The sequence below is a fragment of the Pygoscelis adeliae genome, unplaced genomic scaffold (assembly GCF_000699105.1).
Source record: "Pygoscelis adeliae isolate BGI_AS28 unplaced genomic scaffold, ASM69910v1 Scaffold83, whole genome shotgun sequence".
Taxonomy (NCBI): domain Eukaryota; kingdom Metazoa; phylum Chordata; class Aves; order Sphenisciformes; family Spheniscidae; genus Pygoscelis; species Pygoscelis adeliae.
Window position 1 is genome coordinate 272,533 of NW_008824467.1, and position 16,840 is coordinate 289,372.

At 41.1% G+C, this 16,840-nt stretch overlaps 1 protein-coding gene across 1 annotated transcript in view; it reads right to left on the reverse strand.

The window, feature by feature from the left end:
- EPB41L4A (erythrocyte membrane protein band 4.1 like 4A) overlaps nucleotides 1-13,725 on the reverse strand; it is a 96,275-nt gene extending 82,550 nt beyond the window's left edge. The window contains exons 1-2 of the mRNA XM_009321109.1: nucleotides 13,654-13,725; nucleotides 2,357-2,461 (exon numbers count right to left, since the gene is read on the reverse strand). Coding sequence (XP_009319384.1) covers nucleotides 2,357-2,461; nucleotides 13,654-13,725 — 177 coding nt within the window. The remainder of the gene's footprint in view (nucleotides 1-2,356; nucleotides 2,462-13,653) is intronic.
- Nucleotides 13,726-16,840: the final 3,115 nt, after the last annotated feature.

Below are 16,840 nucleotides of genomic sequence, written 5' to 3' on the forward strand. Positions count from 1 at the left end.
TGGACATTTCACAGGGGTGGTCCATAGACGAAGGGAATGATATCTGTGTATTTTATCAAAGGGTGGTAAGGAGGGTGGTGGTTAATGAGAATGTATTGGATAGTGTGGGACCTGAGCATGATGTAAATGGTATAGAATAAGGGGAGGAGAATGTGCTGCTTTTGGCTGGGATAGAGTTAGTTTTCTTCATAGTAGCTGGTATGGGGCTATGTTTTGGATTTGTGCTGACAACAGTGTTGATAACACAGGGATGTTTTAGTTACTGCTGAGCAGTGCTTACACACAGTCAAGGCCTTTTCTGCTTCTCACCCCTCTCCACCAGCGAGCAGGCTGGGGGGGCACAAGAAGCTGGGAGGAGGACACAGCCGGGACAGCTGACCCCAGCTGACCAAAGGGATATGACGTCATGCTCAGCATATAAAGCTGGGGGAAGAAGGAGGAAGGGGGGGACGTTTGGAGTGATGGCGTTTGTCTTCCCAAGTCACCGTTACGCGTGACGGAGCCCTGCTTTCCTGGAGATGGCTGAACACCTGCCTGCCGAGGGGAAGGAGTGAATGAATTCCTTGTTTTGCTTTGCTTGCGTGTGCGGCTTTTGCTTTACCTATTAAACTGTCTTTGTCTCAACCCACGAGCTTTCTCCCTTTTACTCTTCTGATTCTCTCCCCCATCCCACCGGTGGGCAGTAAGCGAGCGGCTGCGTGGGGCTTAGTTGCCAGCTGGGGTTAAACTATGACACCAGAGAATAAAGACAAAAGCTAACATTAAATTTACACCACTAGAGCGTCATGTGAGAGAAAAATGCAAAAAAGCTGTATTTGTATTTGGAGAGGCTGAGTTAATGGGGTTATGGCCTACAGCTCATGCACACTACCATAATACAAAATGCACTGGTATCATACAAACAAATCATCTAGTCTGATAGCAGGATGCATCCTAAAATGTGCCTTTACGTGTTAAGCCTTTCACAGAAAAGAAGTAATCTTCTCTTATTTTTATAATACACACTGTATTTAATGGTGTATATGGTATGCCTCTGGAAATGTTCCCAGTAATAGCCATTTCTATTTTATTTGCCTCTACAGGAAAAAGGGAAACACTTCTGAGAGCAAAAAAAACCTACCTGCTCTTCATTCACACCTCAATTTCCTCAGGAAATCGAAAATACTGTTTTTAACAGTCTACCTTTAGTTCACAGCTGAATCTGACTTTCATCTCCATGGAATGAAACTTGGTTAGAAGCTTATCAAGGAACTGAATTCATAAATGTGTAGACTACGGCACAGAAATAAAGATATACTGAGTAGGGCAGCCTGTAGCTTTCAGCAGCAATCAATAATCTTCTGCTAATACTGTTCTGACTTCAGTCTCTACATGTTCAACTTCTGCTAAACAGAAGAAATTGGCAAACATTTAGCCAATTCAATAATTTATTATTTTTAGATGAAACATGACATCTCTTGAGGTTAGGGTCTTGTGCAGTACTCTCAACACAGGACAGTGACTTTAAAAGCATAACTGTTTGACTTAATTTAACCACAGGCCAGGCATAAAATTAAGGTAATATGAAAACCACCCTATGAATACAGCGCTGGTCCCACCTGCTGAGCATCCCCTGCTCCTCACCTGTGACTGCAGTAACTGCACAGGCCATTTAGGGGGGGAGCACTCCACACAGCACTGCCCCAAGCCACTGCCTGCTTTGGCTGAAACATCTCAGCCTGGTTTCAATTTTCTTGCCTATTTAGGACTGTAATCTCCCGGTGGAAAAAGCTTTCAGACATCTGGTGAGTCCCTGTCAAGAAGGCTCAAGAGAGCTTGGGCCCAAGGACACAGGGATGGTTCAGGCAGAGTGAAAATGTCATTGCCAACACCCTGACTCCTGGGCCTCTACCAGTGAACAGGCAGCCACCAGACCAACCATACGATACACTCTGAAACAGGTGTTCAGCGAGTGGTCCAAGTGAAGCAGCCTGTGACATGCTCAGGGACATTGCTTCCCAGACACCACAGGCCAAGCGAAGCTGGACAGCGTACTGCACCAACCACTGGCTTCAGGGCACAGTAATAAAAGGGGAAAAATATTAATCCTACTTTCGTATCATAATTCCGTACTATTTATACTTTCTTCATTTAATTTTCAACAACATTCAGCATTTGATTCTGTTCCTATCTAAGATATTAATGGCTACTCCAAGACTTTAATGCAAACAAACAGAAATACATTATTACTGGAAACCTGAGCCAGGAAATAGTGAAAGTCAGTGAAAGTATTACAATCTAATGCTCTACAGGCAAACGGCACAAACAGGGTAAATTTTACATATGGAAAATCCAGTCTGTCATGTCATTTACTCACCGTTTGATGACTTCGGTCACAGTAGCGCAGTCCGAAGTAATCTATCTCCAGTAGGTTTAAGTGACGAAATACGTAGCCCAGGACAACCGACCCTTTCGTTGACTTCTGTGGGAAAGAATTTACAGAGCCTTTTCACAAAGATGCTCTGCCTTTGTCAGCTATGTGCAGTGGCATTCATGCATTCAGTTAGCTTTGTTTAAAAAAAGGAGGAGGCAGTTCCCAGTGCCTTTAACAAAAATTCCAGCTGTACAGAAGAAAATATTTTGTCCTCATACACGTTTAATCAATCATTCTGTAAATACTATTAGGTAGCTGGCAGATCAATAGTTACAAAATATAAAACAAACCAAAAAAACCCACTCAAATGTACTTGCATAAGCACGATGCTGGTGAACGTTGCATTTTTCTAGAAAATTTCTGTTCTCTGATCAAAATTCTAATCCTCATGACAAATTGTAATTCTAAAATCATACTATTCCTTCCAGTACGGGCCTGTCACTCAAACTCTGACAATGAAGATCAGGAGGCAAAACTTTGCCCTTAAGATCTAAATTATGTATCATTAGCTGCTCTGTTACTACTCTTTGTAAGGAAGGTTAGGTTTTATTTGTTTTCTTTTAAAATATTTTTCATAGTAGAAGTGGGAGCAATCCAACACCCTGAATCAAAATAATCCTATTGTTTTCTTGAATAGTACTTCATTAAGGGTCTATGCCAGTATTTGCAAACAATGCTGGGGACAATATTGCAAACAACATTGTACTGTAGAGAATGCATTATAAAAAGCTCACTTCCACCTGAATGCCTCTTATTTGTTGGTTCACCTGGCAGCCAACAGCAGACTAGGAAGACTGAGAATTATTACATAGAATGATCCCCCCTCAGAATAAATTAGAGCCTTTGACTATTCTAGTCCTAAATTCCCCAAGAAAATATGGACATAACTCATAATTAGGTTTTGGTTAACTGCTTCATATTGTACAAACTGCTAGACTGTAGTAAAATCACCAGAGAGAAAAGAAACAGGAAGAGGAAGCTGTGGGATATTGTTTGTGCTATTTCATTTTTTAGCCTACAAACAAATACTTTCAGAATTAAAATGTCAGATAATATTGATTAAAAAAATAATTTAATTTAGCTTTGCTGGTGAAGTATCAATCACATAACGACAGTGAAGATGCATCCTTTTTTTTTTTCAGCAGGTGCACTTGGTCAGGATTTGTACCTAGTCACACGGGCAGGGCCAATACAACAATTTCAGATGTCCACTCACACTCTAAGCAAGCCATGACAAGGTAAACATCTCTGGTAGGCTGTGAATTGTGTATCCATGCTATTCACCAGATTTACTATATATTTGCTTAAACCAGGAGATGTTCTGGAGAGGTTCTCAGTGTGTAACAGTCTAAAGCCATCATACAGGTTGTTTACACTAACCAACTGTAATGACATATTCCCTCAGCATGTACAGACTTAACGATGAGCCACAAAACAGAAGACAATTTGGGGGAAAACATAATTAAGGTAAGCAGAAATTCACTAAATCTCATTTTAGCATTTTGGATAAAGCAGAGCAGTACAGTGATTTTATCATCAGATTCCTCAACAAGAAACTGAACTTGGGTTGTAAGAACAGTGCGGGACAAGAATCAGCCCCTCTTAGCTACAGAGTGACTATCATGAGCACTACAGCAAAAAGACAGAAACAAAACAAAACACACCTTAAAAAAATTTTTTTTAAAAATACAGGTTAATTTATTAGACAGCAGGGATTCAAGACTGAAGCAGTAATTGTTCTGCCTCATTTTCAATTTAAATCAGTTGTTATTCAAAGAAGCAGGAGAGATGTCCCACTAAAAAGCACGTAGTTATCTCACCATTCATACGTCATATAAGGCAAATTACCTTCACTATTAGAACTGTTTCCATTATCATTTAAACAGTACAACAATGTCTTGGGAACCTAGGATTGGACAGGCATTTCTAGAAACAGACACAGGAAAAGCTCAAAATAAACAAGCAGCCCTGACTCCAATCGACCCGTGCAGATAAATGATGGTGACACTTCCAACTGGGTACTAAATGTTAAAAGAAGATTATAGCAGAAGGAGCTCCACCACCAGCTGCTCAGAGCCACAGGGTTTTGACACGGTTAACCAAAGTGTGGTTAGTAAACCCTTGCAGAAAGCATAAAAAGGGCTACCTGCACCACGGCTTAGAGGGGACACGGAGCGGTGCCCACCGCAGGCATGCTGAGCTTCTGTGATCGTGAAGCTCAACCTATTTGCTTTCAATGAGCTTTCCACTCTGCAATGGGCTCTATGTAAAGAGTCTTTGGGACAGCTTTCCTCCCGCGGAGGCTAAAGCTAGTGTGTTATCCCCAAGAAACACGCACGTTTCACACCTGGTTTGGCTGAAATTAAAGACTCCCTTCTTTCCTTTCAGAGATAAATGGTAACGATGCATAAAAAGCTTTTTAACTGCTTTTTACTTATATTGCTAGGCTGAGAGAAAACATGCATGCCTGTTAATTTATTCTCTTGACACAGCTCGGTTAATACTTCCATCGTTGCAGGTCTTGCAGAAACAGGTGGTCCAGCTGTGGGGAAATGCTGAGCAAAACCATTCAACTTACAATGGCTGGGGGTTGTCCACCTCTACAGCAGCAAGATGCTCAAAACTTTGGTTATCCTTAGCCAAAAAAGACTGTCTGCAGTAGTCTCTGTAGCCCTCCTCACCAATCCCTTTCACATCTTTCAGCAATGCCTGCATGAACACAAGGCAGTGCTTCACAATGAACTGCCAGGATGAGAGCCAGCAGGTATCCCCACACCCCTCTAACCTCACCTTCCTTAACCTCATATTTTCCCAACACTTAGAATCACTCTTCAAGTAAAACATTGACCCTTGCTGAAACCACTGCAACCTCATTTTCAATTAAAGTTCTCATTTTAAGCCACATGATTTCAGGGTTTCATGCAAGCCAATTGCCTCTTCAAGTGGTGTTAAGAAAGCAGTTTTGCTGATAAATCCCAAAGTGGCTACTTCTCAGTCCTGAAATACATTTTTACTGCATTTGAAGAAAGTTTTGCAAACCAAGAAAAGCCATCTTATTTCCGCTGATAAAATTACAGCAAAATTCAGCAAAACTGCAAACTAAAACTATCAAAGATGTTAACAGGATTACATTCGCATCATATGGCATTGCAAAAATTACATAATCTGCCTTGCATTCAGACTTGCTAGAGGCTTGCATTCTGAGGGGTAAACCCAAGCATATTTGAAAATATCATCAGCAATGCTTTCAAGAGAGAACAAAGAATTGTTCGAATGAGTCATAGCATCTTGCTTCACACATTAGCTCCATGGCTTCATAAACCAGAAAGGCAGGTTTCTACTGGCTGAAGAAAATGACAGCCAGAATATTCAGGAGAGATCTGATTTAATTGTATTTTTTTAATGAAAAAGAAATTGTTCTATTAAAAATGGTACATACAGTACTATATTTTAACATAAAACATATGTATATTTAGTCACCAGAAATTCTTATCTTCCACACTGCTCATTGCTTTTTAGCTCCAGTGAGGTTTTACTAGTTGGATTTTTTTTTATTTTCTCTTTTGTATTGTACACAGCAGTGCAGGCCTAATCAGGTCCATGATCAATATTAACTATCGATGAATCGATGAATCTAATCGATGAATCTAAAGACAAAGCAAGATGTGCAGCAATGTCTGCCTCCGTAGGATGCTAGTCCCCCTCTTGAAAGAAAAGTGGTGTAGGTAGTGAAGCCTCTTTTTATTAAAAACAAAATAAAAAACAAATCACCTCTTTTAGTTCAAGCACCCATCATGAACCTGAAGTAATTAAATCCATTGACTCTACCTCTTACAACCTTATAAGTGCTACGGAAGATGCAGATGAATTCACGAGCCTTTGCTCAAATAAAATAGCTTAAAACTTCGGTTGAACATAACCGTTACCTTTTGAGATGCCTCCCCCCACCACGACCATTGTTAGAGTTTATTGGAAAGTCACACCTGATGCTGAATTAGTTATTCTGCTTATATACTGGCATGAGAAAAAAAATACAGAACAAGAGCAGGTTTCTAATGCTGAACAAGGGAGTTTATATTAGAGTGTGGAAAAACAAGGAGGATGCTATGGGAGATGACACACAATCATGCTGAGATATTCAAAACCACCTGCGTAACATCCCCACATTGCCCTGTCGAGCACAGGACTGCATGGGTTTTGCTGCTAACAAGCCCTCCAAGTGGGAAGCGCATTTGATCTGCTACCTATGTGCTAGAGAGCAGCTAGTGCCCATGCAGTACACGAGGTGCTCTGTACATGCTGGCGACGGAGTGTGGGCACCGGCATTCTCTCTGACAGTGCACAGGGAAGGGCAGAGAGCAAGCACAGCTCTTGACGTGTGTGTCAGCACCACCCCACGTGCATCGACCAGCCGGACAGCATCAGTATCCTGAGGCAGACATACTCCAGACAGTAAACTTTACGCAGCATTTTCAGAGACCAAACTGCAGTATTTTGTCCTACATAAAGGTTACTAAGGAGAGATGAAAATTATGCACAAAAACAGCGTACAGTCATGCAACTGAGCGTGAGCACAGTCACCAGTTCATCCCATTCCTGGTAGATATGTAACAGAAACAGGTGTCTCCAAACAGCACTTTCTCACTGTTCTTTGTCCATTTTTCCCCCTTACCTCAAGCTCAGAAAAGACCAGGCAGCACCGCAGTTTTTCCCTCACCTTCCATCTATAAAAGCAGCAAGGCATAAGGCTCTAAAATCAAAGTTCTTGGTGGTCTTTACCAACATACAGTAAGCACCTCTTTTCTCCAAGGCAGTCAACCAGCTAGGCCTCAATTTGTGCATTGCGTGTTCAAGCAGAGAAAAATCTTCAAATTAACAATACTAAGTATTTACAAATATTTACCTAGATAAACCAGCTTGACCTTAATTTGCAGAATGCATGTCCAAACAGAGAAGAATTTACATTAGTGTTATTTTATATGTGCAGACATTCCCCAACACAATCACATAACAGAAGTAAATACTTTGAGAAACTGAGGATTTAACACATGCAAATGTAATATCACAGTCTGCCCAAAGTATACATCATACAAATGTACCATCCAAACTGTACTAATCCATCCATCCCTCTCTTCTCATTTTTCACTGGCAGCAGACATGCCAACCTGTTTTCAGAGGTTTTTTTCTGAGAACTCCTCACAAATTTACGGACACATGCACAGACTTCCCCAGCTCTGTTCCCAAGAACTCGACACAGCGCCTGATCTGTCTGCTGGATGTAACCTACGGCACTGACTTCTAAGTGCTGAATGTCAGGATGCCTGTAGACTCATTTTGTTTTTACTAATGGTCAATCTAATGCATTCCAGTTAGAAAATGCTATTCTAGAAAAATGTCCAAAGGTGTCTCCTATTTGTCTGGTTTTGCAATTAGTGTATCTGTCCCAAATTTATAAATACCTTTAAAAATCCACTTAGGGGCCAACTCCTTAAGAGAGGGGAAGACTTCTGGGAGCAGGGTCTCCAGCTAGTTAAACCTCTCCCCTTGTAACTACCTGCTAGAGTGCACTTTGAGGCGTTGTCACAGATAGATGTAAACTGATCTACTTGACTCCAAGAAAAGATATATAGAAGAAAAAAGTTGAAATATTTTACAAAATATTTGGCTTACGGGAAACTAATTCAACTCAGTGGGCTCCTTTTTTGGGGGGTAGATATAAGCAACTATATTTATGTGGTATAGTAATACAATTTGTACATGCACACACATAATAAGAAATGCTCCAAGCAAGAACCAAAGTCCAGAGAAGACAACAAAGGGCAATTAGAGCAAGCAAATAAGTAACGGAAAGACAACTAAATTTTGGAAATGTAATTAAATACTTACTAATGCTTTAAAATTAATCTCTCATCAGCCACGAATGTTACTTTGCAAAATGGCAGGAACTAGTGCTTTGTAGAGGGGTTCCTGCCATATCAATTTTATTTTAAAATCTGTTCACTAATCTATCCCCTGATATTAACATTATCCAGTTCATTAACATCTACATTTACCGTATGACAGATGAGTTAAGGTACCAACAATAATGCATTTCAACTTTTCACAGAAAAGAGCTCCTGTGAAGAACTGAATACCAATGATAATTTCCATCATTCCCATGCAATTTGAATAATACCTACATCAAAGAAAGAAACCATTATAATAACAATGAAATTCAAAAATACAGCTTACAGCCACTCATTTGGAATGGTTAAGATGTTGGTTACTATTATTTTTCTATTTCTCAGAAAATACTCTTCATACATAGCTGTGTGACCTGGTGTATCTTCTTGGCAGGCAGGGGCTCTGTGCATCCTGATTAGGGATGCTCCAGAAATAGACCACAAGCACCTGGCAAGGCAGAAGACAAGTACATGTGAATTTATAACGCATGCACTTCTCATGCACTCTCGCAGATTTATTTTAAATAATTCCCCATGAATATGGAAGACGCATCCCTTTGGACCCCCCAAAGGCTGCGAAGCTGCGAGACAGGAGGAGGCCCTTCTCTCTCGGAAGCTGTGAGTGGCTCTGTGGTCGAGCAGGGCTCTCACGGGTGCATGGTGGAAGACGAGAGCTCACGTCCCAGCCCTGGGCTGCCTGCCAGCAGGCAGCGGGCGCCCGGCAGGGTGGGAAGGGGCAGCCCAACATGCCAGCCGCTCCGCAGGAAGCCCCTTTGCGGGCAGGCTGCCTGCAGAAGCGTGCTGCCCTGGGACTAGGGGGAGCAGCGGTCACACTGCCCACCCGGGAACGGGGAGCCCGCGGAGGCTGCTTCAGTCTAACCTCAGCCTCCTGCACCGTGCCACAGCCCCCCGTGGGCAAATCCCACCAGCCGTAAAAGCAGTGGGGCTCTGCCATTCTTCCCTAAAGGACAGTGCACAAAAACACTCTTGCTCCAAACCCAGGGAACACGTGAAACCCTGCAAGTGTAGAGGTGGTGGGCTTTGGTCGTTTCCGCAGCACAAAGCTCAGTGCGTACAGAGCCTCTTTATTCTGACTTGCACCACCTCCAGAGGACAGCTCTGGTTCACACCCAGCCTGACCTGCCTTCAGAGCTGCCTCAGCAGAGCTCACTCTACAGAAAGGTCAGCTCTACATCATTGGGGTGTGCATCTCATGGAGGGAAAGATGCAAAGGAGCCAAAGATATGTATGCTCTGAAAGGCTTGTTTAATGGAGAGGGCTACTCTTTTTTGCTTATATTTCCCCCTCTTTTCTTTCCCTGCGTCACCCATGTCAGAGCCAGAAAGAAAAGGAGCCTGTGTCCTTTCCAGAAATGAATTATCTCTTTGTCTTTTCCATTAATTTTGCATTTGAGAAGGATTCCATTGTTTTTCTGGTAACTTTTTCTCTTGAGCTTCCTGTAATGTCTCTTGACTGAATAATAATGAGACAGTTCAGTTAACTGAATCAAATGATAAACAAAACCAAGTCTGATACTAACACCTTTGTTTTTGAAGAAGGAAAATATAAGAAATTTTTCAAAAATGTTTTTTGAACTGAGCTTGATGGAGGGCTCTAAGATGTGAATTGATTTGAAGACACAGATTTAAACATCTGCGTTATTCTCTTGAACAAGAGGAGTGGGAAAAAAGTTACAGAACAAATTGAGAATTTATTTAGGAATTACCATCATAAGTTGCTGACTCCATGACCAGAGCTTTGAAAAGACTTAGAGAAAGAAAGTGGAGGCTAGAGAGAAAACAAAAAAAAAAGTGGGATGACACAGGTAAAAGTCAGGGAGTAGCAGAAATAAGTACCCTAAGAAACAGGAGAGGCCATTTACACTTACAAGTCATACTGAAGGAAAACACGGTCAAGAGGTTAACAGTGTCACCAGGGCTGAGAGCAAGTGCTAAGCAGGACACCAAGTTTGGGCTTTGCTTGAGGAGAGGGAGCATGAGAAGGTGGTTTGCTCTTTGGTTAGAGTGTCTTGTGGTGCTCTGTACGAACAAGCTTTCGCAAGTATGCTAAGCTCTGACAGTACAGCTATTCATTCTGAATGAAAGAAATGGCAAAATAAAGGATTAACAAGATGTATACTGATCTATCCTCCTTCCCATTCTTCTTGCTCCTAAAAAATCCCCAAACAATCCAACATAAAAAACCTCCACCATTTTACTAATAGTTTGAGCCAACTTCTTATAACAAGACTGTAACCGTATTACTGCTCTGCTTAGCAGTTGAAATAGTAGTAAAATCCTGAAACACTTTGACAGAATGAGCGTCTCCTCTTTAATTTTTAACATTTTCTTTCTGAAAGCCTTTTAGTATTTAGCTCTTTACTGATATTCTCCCTTGACAGTCTTGCACTTAAAGCAGTTAATCAAAGCACGTGACATTTTTAAATGGTAAGTTCTTGTGCTCTAAAACTGCTGTGCATAATGAGCTTAATGTGCTCCATAAAAATGCATACAACACCTAATTTAAAAGAAGTGTTTAGACTGATGACCATAGGAAAAGTTAGGAATGTTGGAAGTGAGGCTTTGGTACTTAAAGTGCCTCCCTTTTGCACATAGGCAGAAATCACAAAATGTATCACAGAGGTGGAATAGAACAAAACATACCAGAACTAGAAGATTAAAATGAAAAGACTGTACCCTTGTATTTATTCTGCAATTTGTATTTTGTAGTACGTTAATAGAACCAACCTAAGAAATATTGCTCCAGTAAAACATAAGAAATAAAGGAAATAGGGCAAAACAAATAAGAAATAAGGCAAAACAACTGAAAAGGTGACAAAGTGGAAATTGAAAATGCTTCAGAACAAATTTATTTCAATACAAGACAAAATAAGCAACATCAAAAAAAGATTTTAAAAACTGCAACAAATTTATATGAGAAAGGTTTCAAGGAAGGCTTCAATGAATTGAAAAAGGTTTTGCAGAAACCATGTCAAGAAAATTAACTAGAAAACTTGGGATGCTTCCTTTAATTGGAGTGAATGTGCCAAAAGTAAGTATACCATCTTTTCTCTGCCAGGAGAAAACTGCTGAGGCAGCTCTGAAGGCAGGTCAGGCTGGGTGTGAACCAGAGCTGTCCTCTGGAGGTGGTGCAAGTCAGAATAAAGAGGCTCTGTACGCACTGAGCTTTGTGCTGCGGAAACGACCAAAGCCCACCACCTCTACACTTGCAGGGTTTCACGTGTTCCCTGGGTTTGGAGCAAGAGTGTTTTTGTGCACTGTCCTTTAGGGAAGAATGGCAGAGCCCCACTGCTTTTACGGCTGGTGGGATTTGCCCACGGGGGGCTGTGGCACGGTGCAGGAGGCTGAGGTTAGACTGAAGCAGCCTCCGCGGGCTCCCCGTTCCCGGGTGGGCAGTGTGACCGCTGCTCCCCCTAGTCCCAGGGCAGCACGCTTCTGCAGGCAGCCTGCCCGCAAAGGGGCTTCCTGCGGAGCGGCTGGCATGTTGGGCTGCCCCTTCCCACCCTGCCGGGCGCCCGCTGCCTGCTGGCAGGCAGCCCAGGGCTGGGACGTGAGCTCTCGTCTTCCACCATGCACCCGTGAGAGCCCTGCTCGACCACAGAGCCACTCACAGCTTCCGAGAGAGAAGGGCCTCCTCCTGTCTCGCAGCTTCGCAGCCTTTGGGGGGTCCAAAGGGATGCGTCTTCCATATTCATGGGGAATTATTTAAAATAAATCTGCGAGAGTGCATGAGAAGTGCATGCGTTATAAATTCACATGTACTTGTCTTCTGCCTTGCCAGGTGCTTGTGGTCTATTTCTGGAGCATCCCTAATCAGGATGCACAGAGCCCCTGCCTGCCAAGAAATACATCATGGTATTTTCATTTGCTGCTCTCCTGCAGGCTAGTGAGGCTGTTTCTTTCTACCTGTCAATTGCAAACTGGATATTTTGGTACTGAATCCAATGGAGTCTACACTGCAACCAATCAAAAACTTTTTTATAGATAAACTTGTAGTTCATATATGAGTGCTTATTTTCAGTTTAGGATTCACCTGTGTTTGATCATATTTTCATTGAAACACATACTATCCTTTTACAGTCTATGTAATGATGATTCGCCACATCCCGAAAAAGCTTTTCCAAAATGTTATATAATTTTAACTATTTAAAATTTTGTTTCCAGCTTGATGGAGTTTAACTTCTCATTTTGACTGACACTAGAAAATTACTTACTCCTGCAATGTCGACAGAAGGCAAAAGGATACATTTGTTATTCTAAAAAATGTGCATACTTTTTCTGCACAGCTTTGATAACTCAGTTACCACAGTGCTTCCCATAAAACTGATGTGATTCTACTGAAAACTTAATTCTCATTAAAATTTCTCAAAATAACCATGTGGAATTTTGTTTGAAAAAATTAAAGATTGAAATTTTTTTAAATGCCCCCTTTTTTTTTTTAGTAGACATTCCTCATGAGAGCAATGGAAGATACACCGCGGCTATTTTTGTTCTAGAAGTAGTTTCCTAGATATGCTCATTAGCAAACCCCACACACGAAAAACCAGTCAAGGTGTTTGCACCAGGACAGGAGTAAGTTATCCATTAGCAAGCTGTAATGGCTGCTAATGCGGAACTCTATACACCTGCATTCTCTCCTGCCCCTTCTAGAGTTTCTGGCTGTCCTGAAGAGCTGCTATCCAGTGCCACGCACTGCACAGGGTCATATTACCATTTTACGGGTACTGGGCTGCATTCAACTTTAACAACCTTGACTGCAAAAAACAAAAAAGCCCCTCCATGGGAAAGGAAGGCCTCTAACCCACCCGCAGCAGCGGAGGGGGATGAAAAGGACGTATCTGTCACAGCTCCTAGCTGCTCTTCACCCTCTGACTAGTGCTGCCTGCCCCCTCACCCCGACGCTCACAGCAAGGGTGCCTCATTCAGCTGTCAATCAATTCCTGAATCATTCAGCTGTCAATCAATTCCTGAATCACTGCATATTTCAGCCCTGCATATTCAGATAAACCAGAATCCAAGCCAGGTTTTTTTGAAGAATTATACCCCTGCACATAAACAAACACACAAGGCCAAGTGTTAAGTTCAAATAACGGCACACAAAATAAAAATTTAAAGCATTGAAGCAACCTGCAAACCGCTAATTCAGCCTCTTGCATGTATGTACTGTGTCAATTGTTTCACACCCCCCCCCCAACTCACACAGGACCACCATTGTCTTCTTGGCATCATTCCTCATCCCTGGCTGCCAGTCCTGAGCTCCTTAATTAGACCTACCTACCATATCAGGGGTCTTTTTCCCAGTTCCTTGTCCTTTCCTACCACCTGTCTCTTTCCAGATAGCACCCTCCATGCTCATACTCCCTTGTCACATACACTGCTGCTTCCCTCAGCCTGTCATCCCCACTGGTTCCCGCATATTGCTTGAATTCCCTGGGCACTAAATCACAGGCCCTTCCTCCCTCCTCTAATTTGACCCTTCTCCAATCTACTTCTTCACTCCCTCCCACCAGTTTGGCCCTTGTCCCCACAGGAATCAAGCCAGGAAATTTCTCCACGGTGTTGCATTGCGGGACAGGTAACGCAGAAATACATCTGACAGCTCCAGATGCAAGAAAATTGTTTTCAGTTCTGGTGCCCAAACTCAAGCACCAGAAACACCAGTTACACAGATGATGTGGTGGCTACCAGGACAGTAAGAGATAGCATACTTACAGGATTTAACTGATAAAGTTTGAGGAAATCTCTCCTGAGAGAGATATTTCAGCATCACGAATGGGCTTATTGTGGGCATGCCTTTAAAAGAAAGAGAACAACACATCTCTGGCATGGTGACCATACTGATAGCAATTATCAAGTCTTTGCTTCAAGAGTTTCTCAGACAAAAGTTTTCTGGGTTTCTTTTTCTTTGACAGCCAATTTTTTTCCTTGCTTCACTTTTGGAAATAACTGGACTGTTTTGAACGAAACTTTGTGAAATAATGTAACTCATCACAGAGTTCAAAACTTGATGACTGGCAAACCTACAAACAGACCAAGCAACTTCAGTAGCGGAAACACCTAGCACCTTCTGTTCAGGAAAATCCCACAAGCTTTTCAGACTGAATTTATAGCTATTTCCTCAAAGATTTTTTTTAAGAAGTCAGTATTATTCTGAACTAGTTCTTGGGCATGGAGCTGTAGTGATAAACAAACTTTCTTCCTCTGAAAAGTAATGCACAAAATATTCTGTGTGGTTTTAAGGGAAATTGTGGCATATTTTAGCCAGTTCTTTTCTTCCCTGTGACCTCCATTCCTTTCCCCTTTTAGTAATTAAACCTTTCAAGTGGTAACTTGATGTTAATCCGTGATTCAGACAAGGACACTACTTTCTCACAGCTTAGTCTTCATTTGTTCCCCAAAATGGTTAGTATATTTTGAAGTGCCTTTATATGCTATGGGAAAACTGCGTATACACAAGAACACAATTTTGCATGTTCACATACAAGGAACAGCAGGTCACTGTTCAACCAATCAACATTCAGTAGCTACTTGACTATCAGTGCTAAATCAGTGTCGAAAGTTTAAAGCATATGACATTATAGACAGCCTTCTGAAAAATCTTTTTATTGACCTGTAAAAATTTCAGACATACCAGTTTTGATTATGCATAGAAAATAAGATTTCATATGCACTGTATTTAAAGATCATCCAGAATTATTTTTTTAAAACTGTATGTACAACCTGTCATGATTAACTTGTAAACTCATCAGTAACAATAAAATTACCACAATGTCTTTATTTTTAATAAATGTTTAACTTATCGAGGTTGTTGAGGAAAGGTGTTTTTAACATGAGGATACAAACCAAAGAACTGCTATAACTTGACTTTGAAATCTGTTCCTACAGAAGGTTTTTGTTCTTTGATATGGAACCTACAAGAGACTGAACATCTTATACATGGTATAATATGATATGTATGAGAGAGAGAGATATATGATATATATTGATATATACGGTGGCTGCCTACCTGTGCTAACAAAAATATTCAACATACCGAAGAAACAAAAATAAAACAAAAACCTTGCTTAACCAGCACTTCTGTAACACATCTCCATGAAGGAGAATATAAAGAGATTATATACATGTGCAACACTGGATTAATTTCTTCATTCCCAGCTGATAGGCAGATTAGTGATAAGCATAGCAGAAAGATATATACACAAATATGGTGCACAGAATTTTGCAGAACTAGACCCTTCTTTCTCTACATTTAGTACAAAACTAACAAATATGTCTGTTCATTAACAAGCGTTCACAGAGATGTGAGCAGTTAACCCCTCAATGCTCATAGTCTAAATATTGTGACTGTAATGAAAAATGCATCCTTGCAGCATCTTCAGTATCAGATTCAAGAGGTTAATTAATAAAATGCGTCAGGCATGCTATCCTTTGCTAATGGGGGTGGCTATCTGTTGTACTCCGTGAGTCTGCTCACACACCTCATGCAAGAAGGGAAACAGTTTTTAGAACAGCTTTCTGAATACAGACATGAAATCACAAACATATTTCACATTAGAAAAAAATGTCGATTAATACCAGAAGACAAAAAAAGTCTGTTTAGAATCCACTGGTGATGTGAAAATAACTCGTTCAGCTTTTTCACTCAGAGGGAATTTTGATAGTTAGAGTGAAAACCTGATCCTGTTTAATATGAATTTTATTACTGACTTTTGTGGCAGAGGATTTTAGATTAATGCCAGAAATAAGATTTCAAGCCTTCAGCCTAAACTCTGCATAAGGCCAACAATTGCTCACAGTGGAGCTACTGGAGTCATGAGCTTAATCACCTTTGTTTGGACACAAGCAGTAAACAGCTCCCAGCTCCCTCCCAATAATCTAACAGAGTAAAAACTAATGATTGTAATCAAAGCAAAATAAACTATGAAACTGAAGACTGATTGTAAAATCTCTTCTGTTTAAATCACAAGCTTTCAGGTAAGCCACTAGTGTATTGTCAGGAGTCTCCACCAGAGTATCTCCAGTTTTGTTGCAGTTGTACCTTGCCACAGAACACTAGATAAACCTCAAACAACCATGCTTTAAAGTGGCTTAAAGTACTGGATATGCCCAGTGCACTTCTTTCGCTGCAGGCAAATCATAACATGTTCTGCGGAATAGACTGTTAAATTTCAAATAGAAAATCACTACTTTCATTTTTAGCTTGCTTGAAATGTACTTGGTTATATCCATTTTTTGAAGCCAAAATGATTCATCTCCGATCTGTGGAGAATACAAGACTTTTGGCAGCATTACTTTTGTTTACATTAAATACAGCTTACCATGTGATTTGGGCATGATCCTATTCACACTGAAATCCAAAGGCAAAAAAACCCTTTTGTTTGAAGACAAGAGGCTCAGATCCTTCAGTTTCGATCTGATTAGTTGAGGATAAAATAATATGATCTACTTAGAGTAAAACTAGCAGC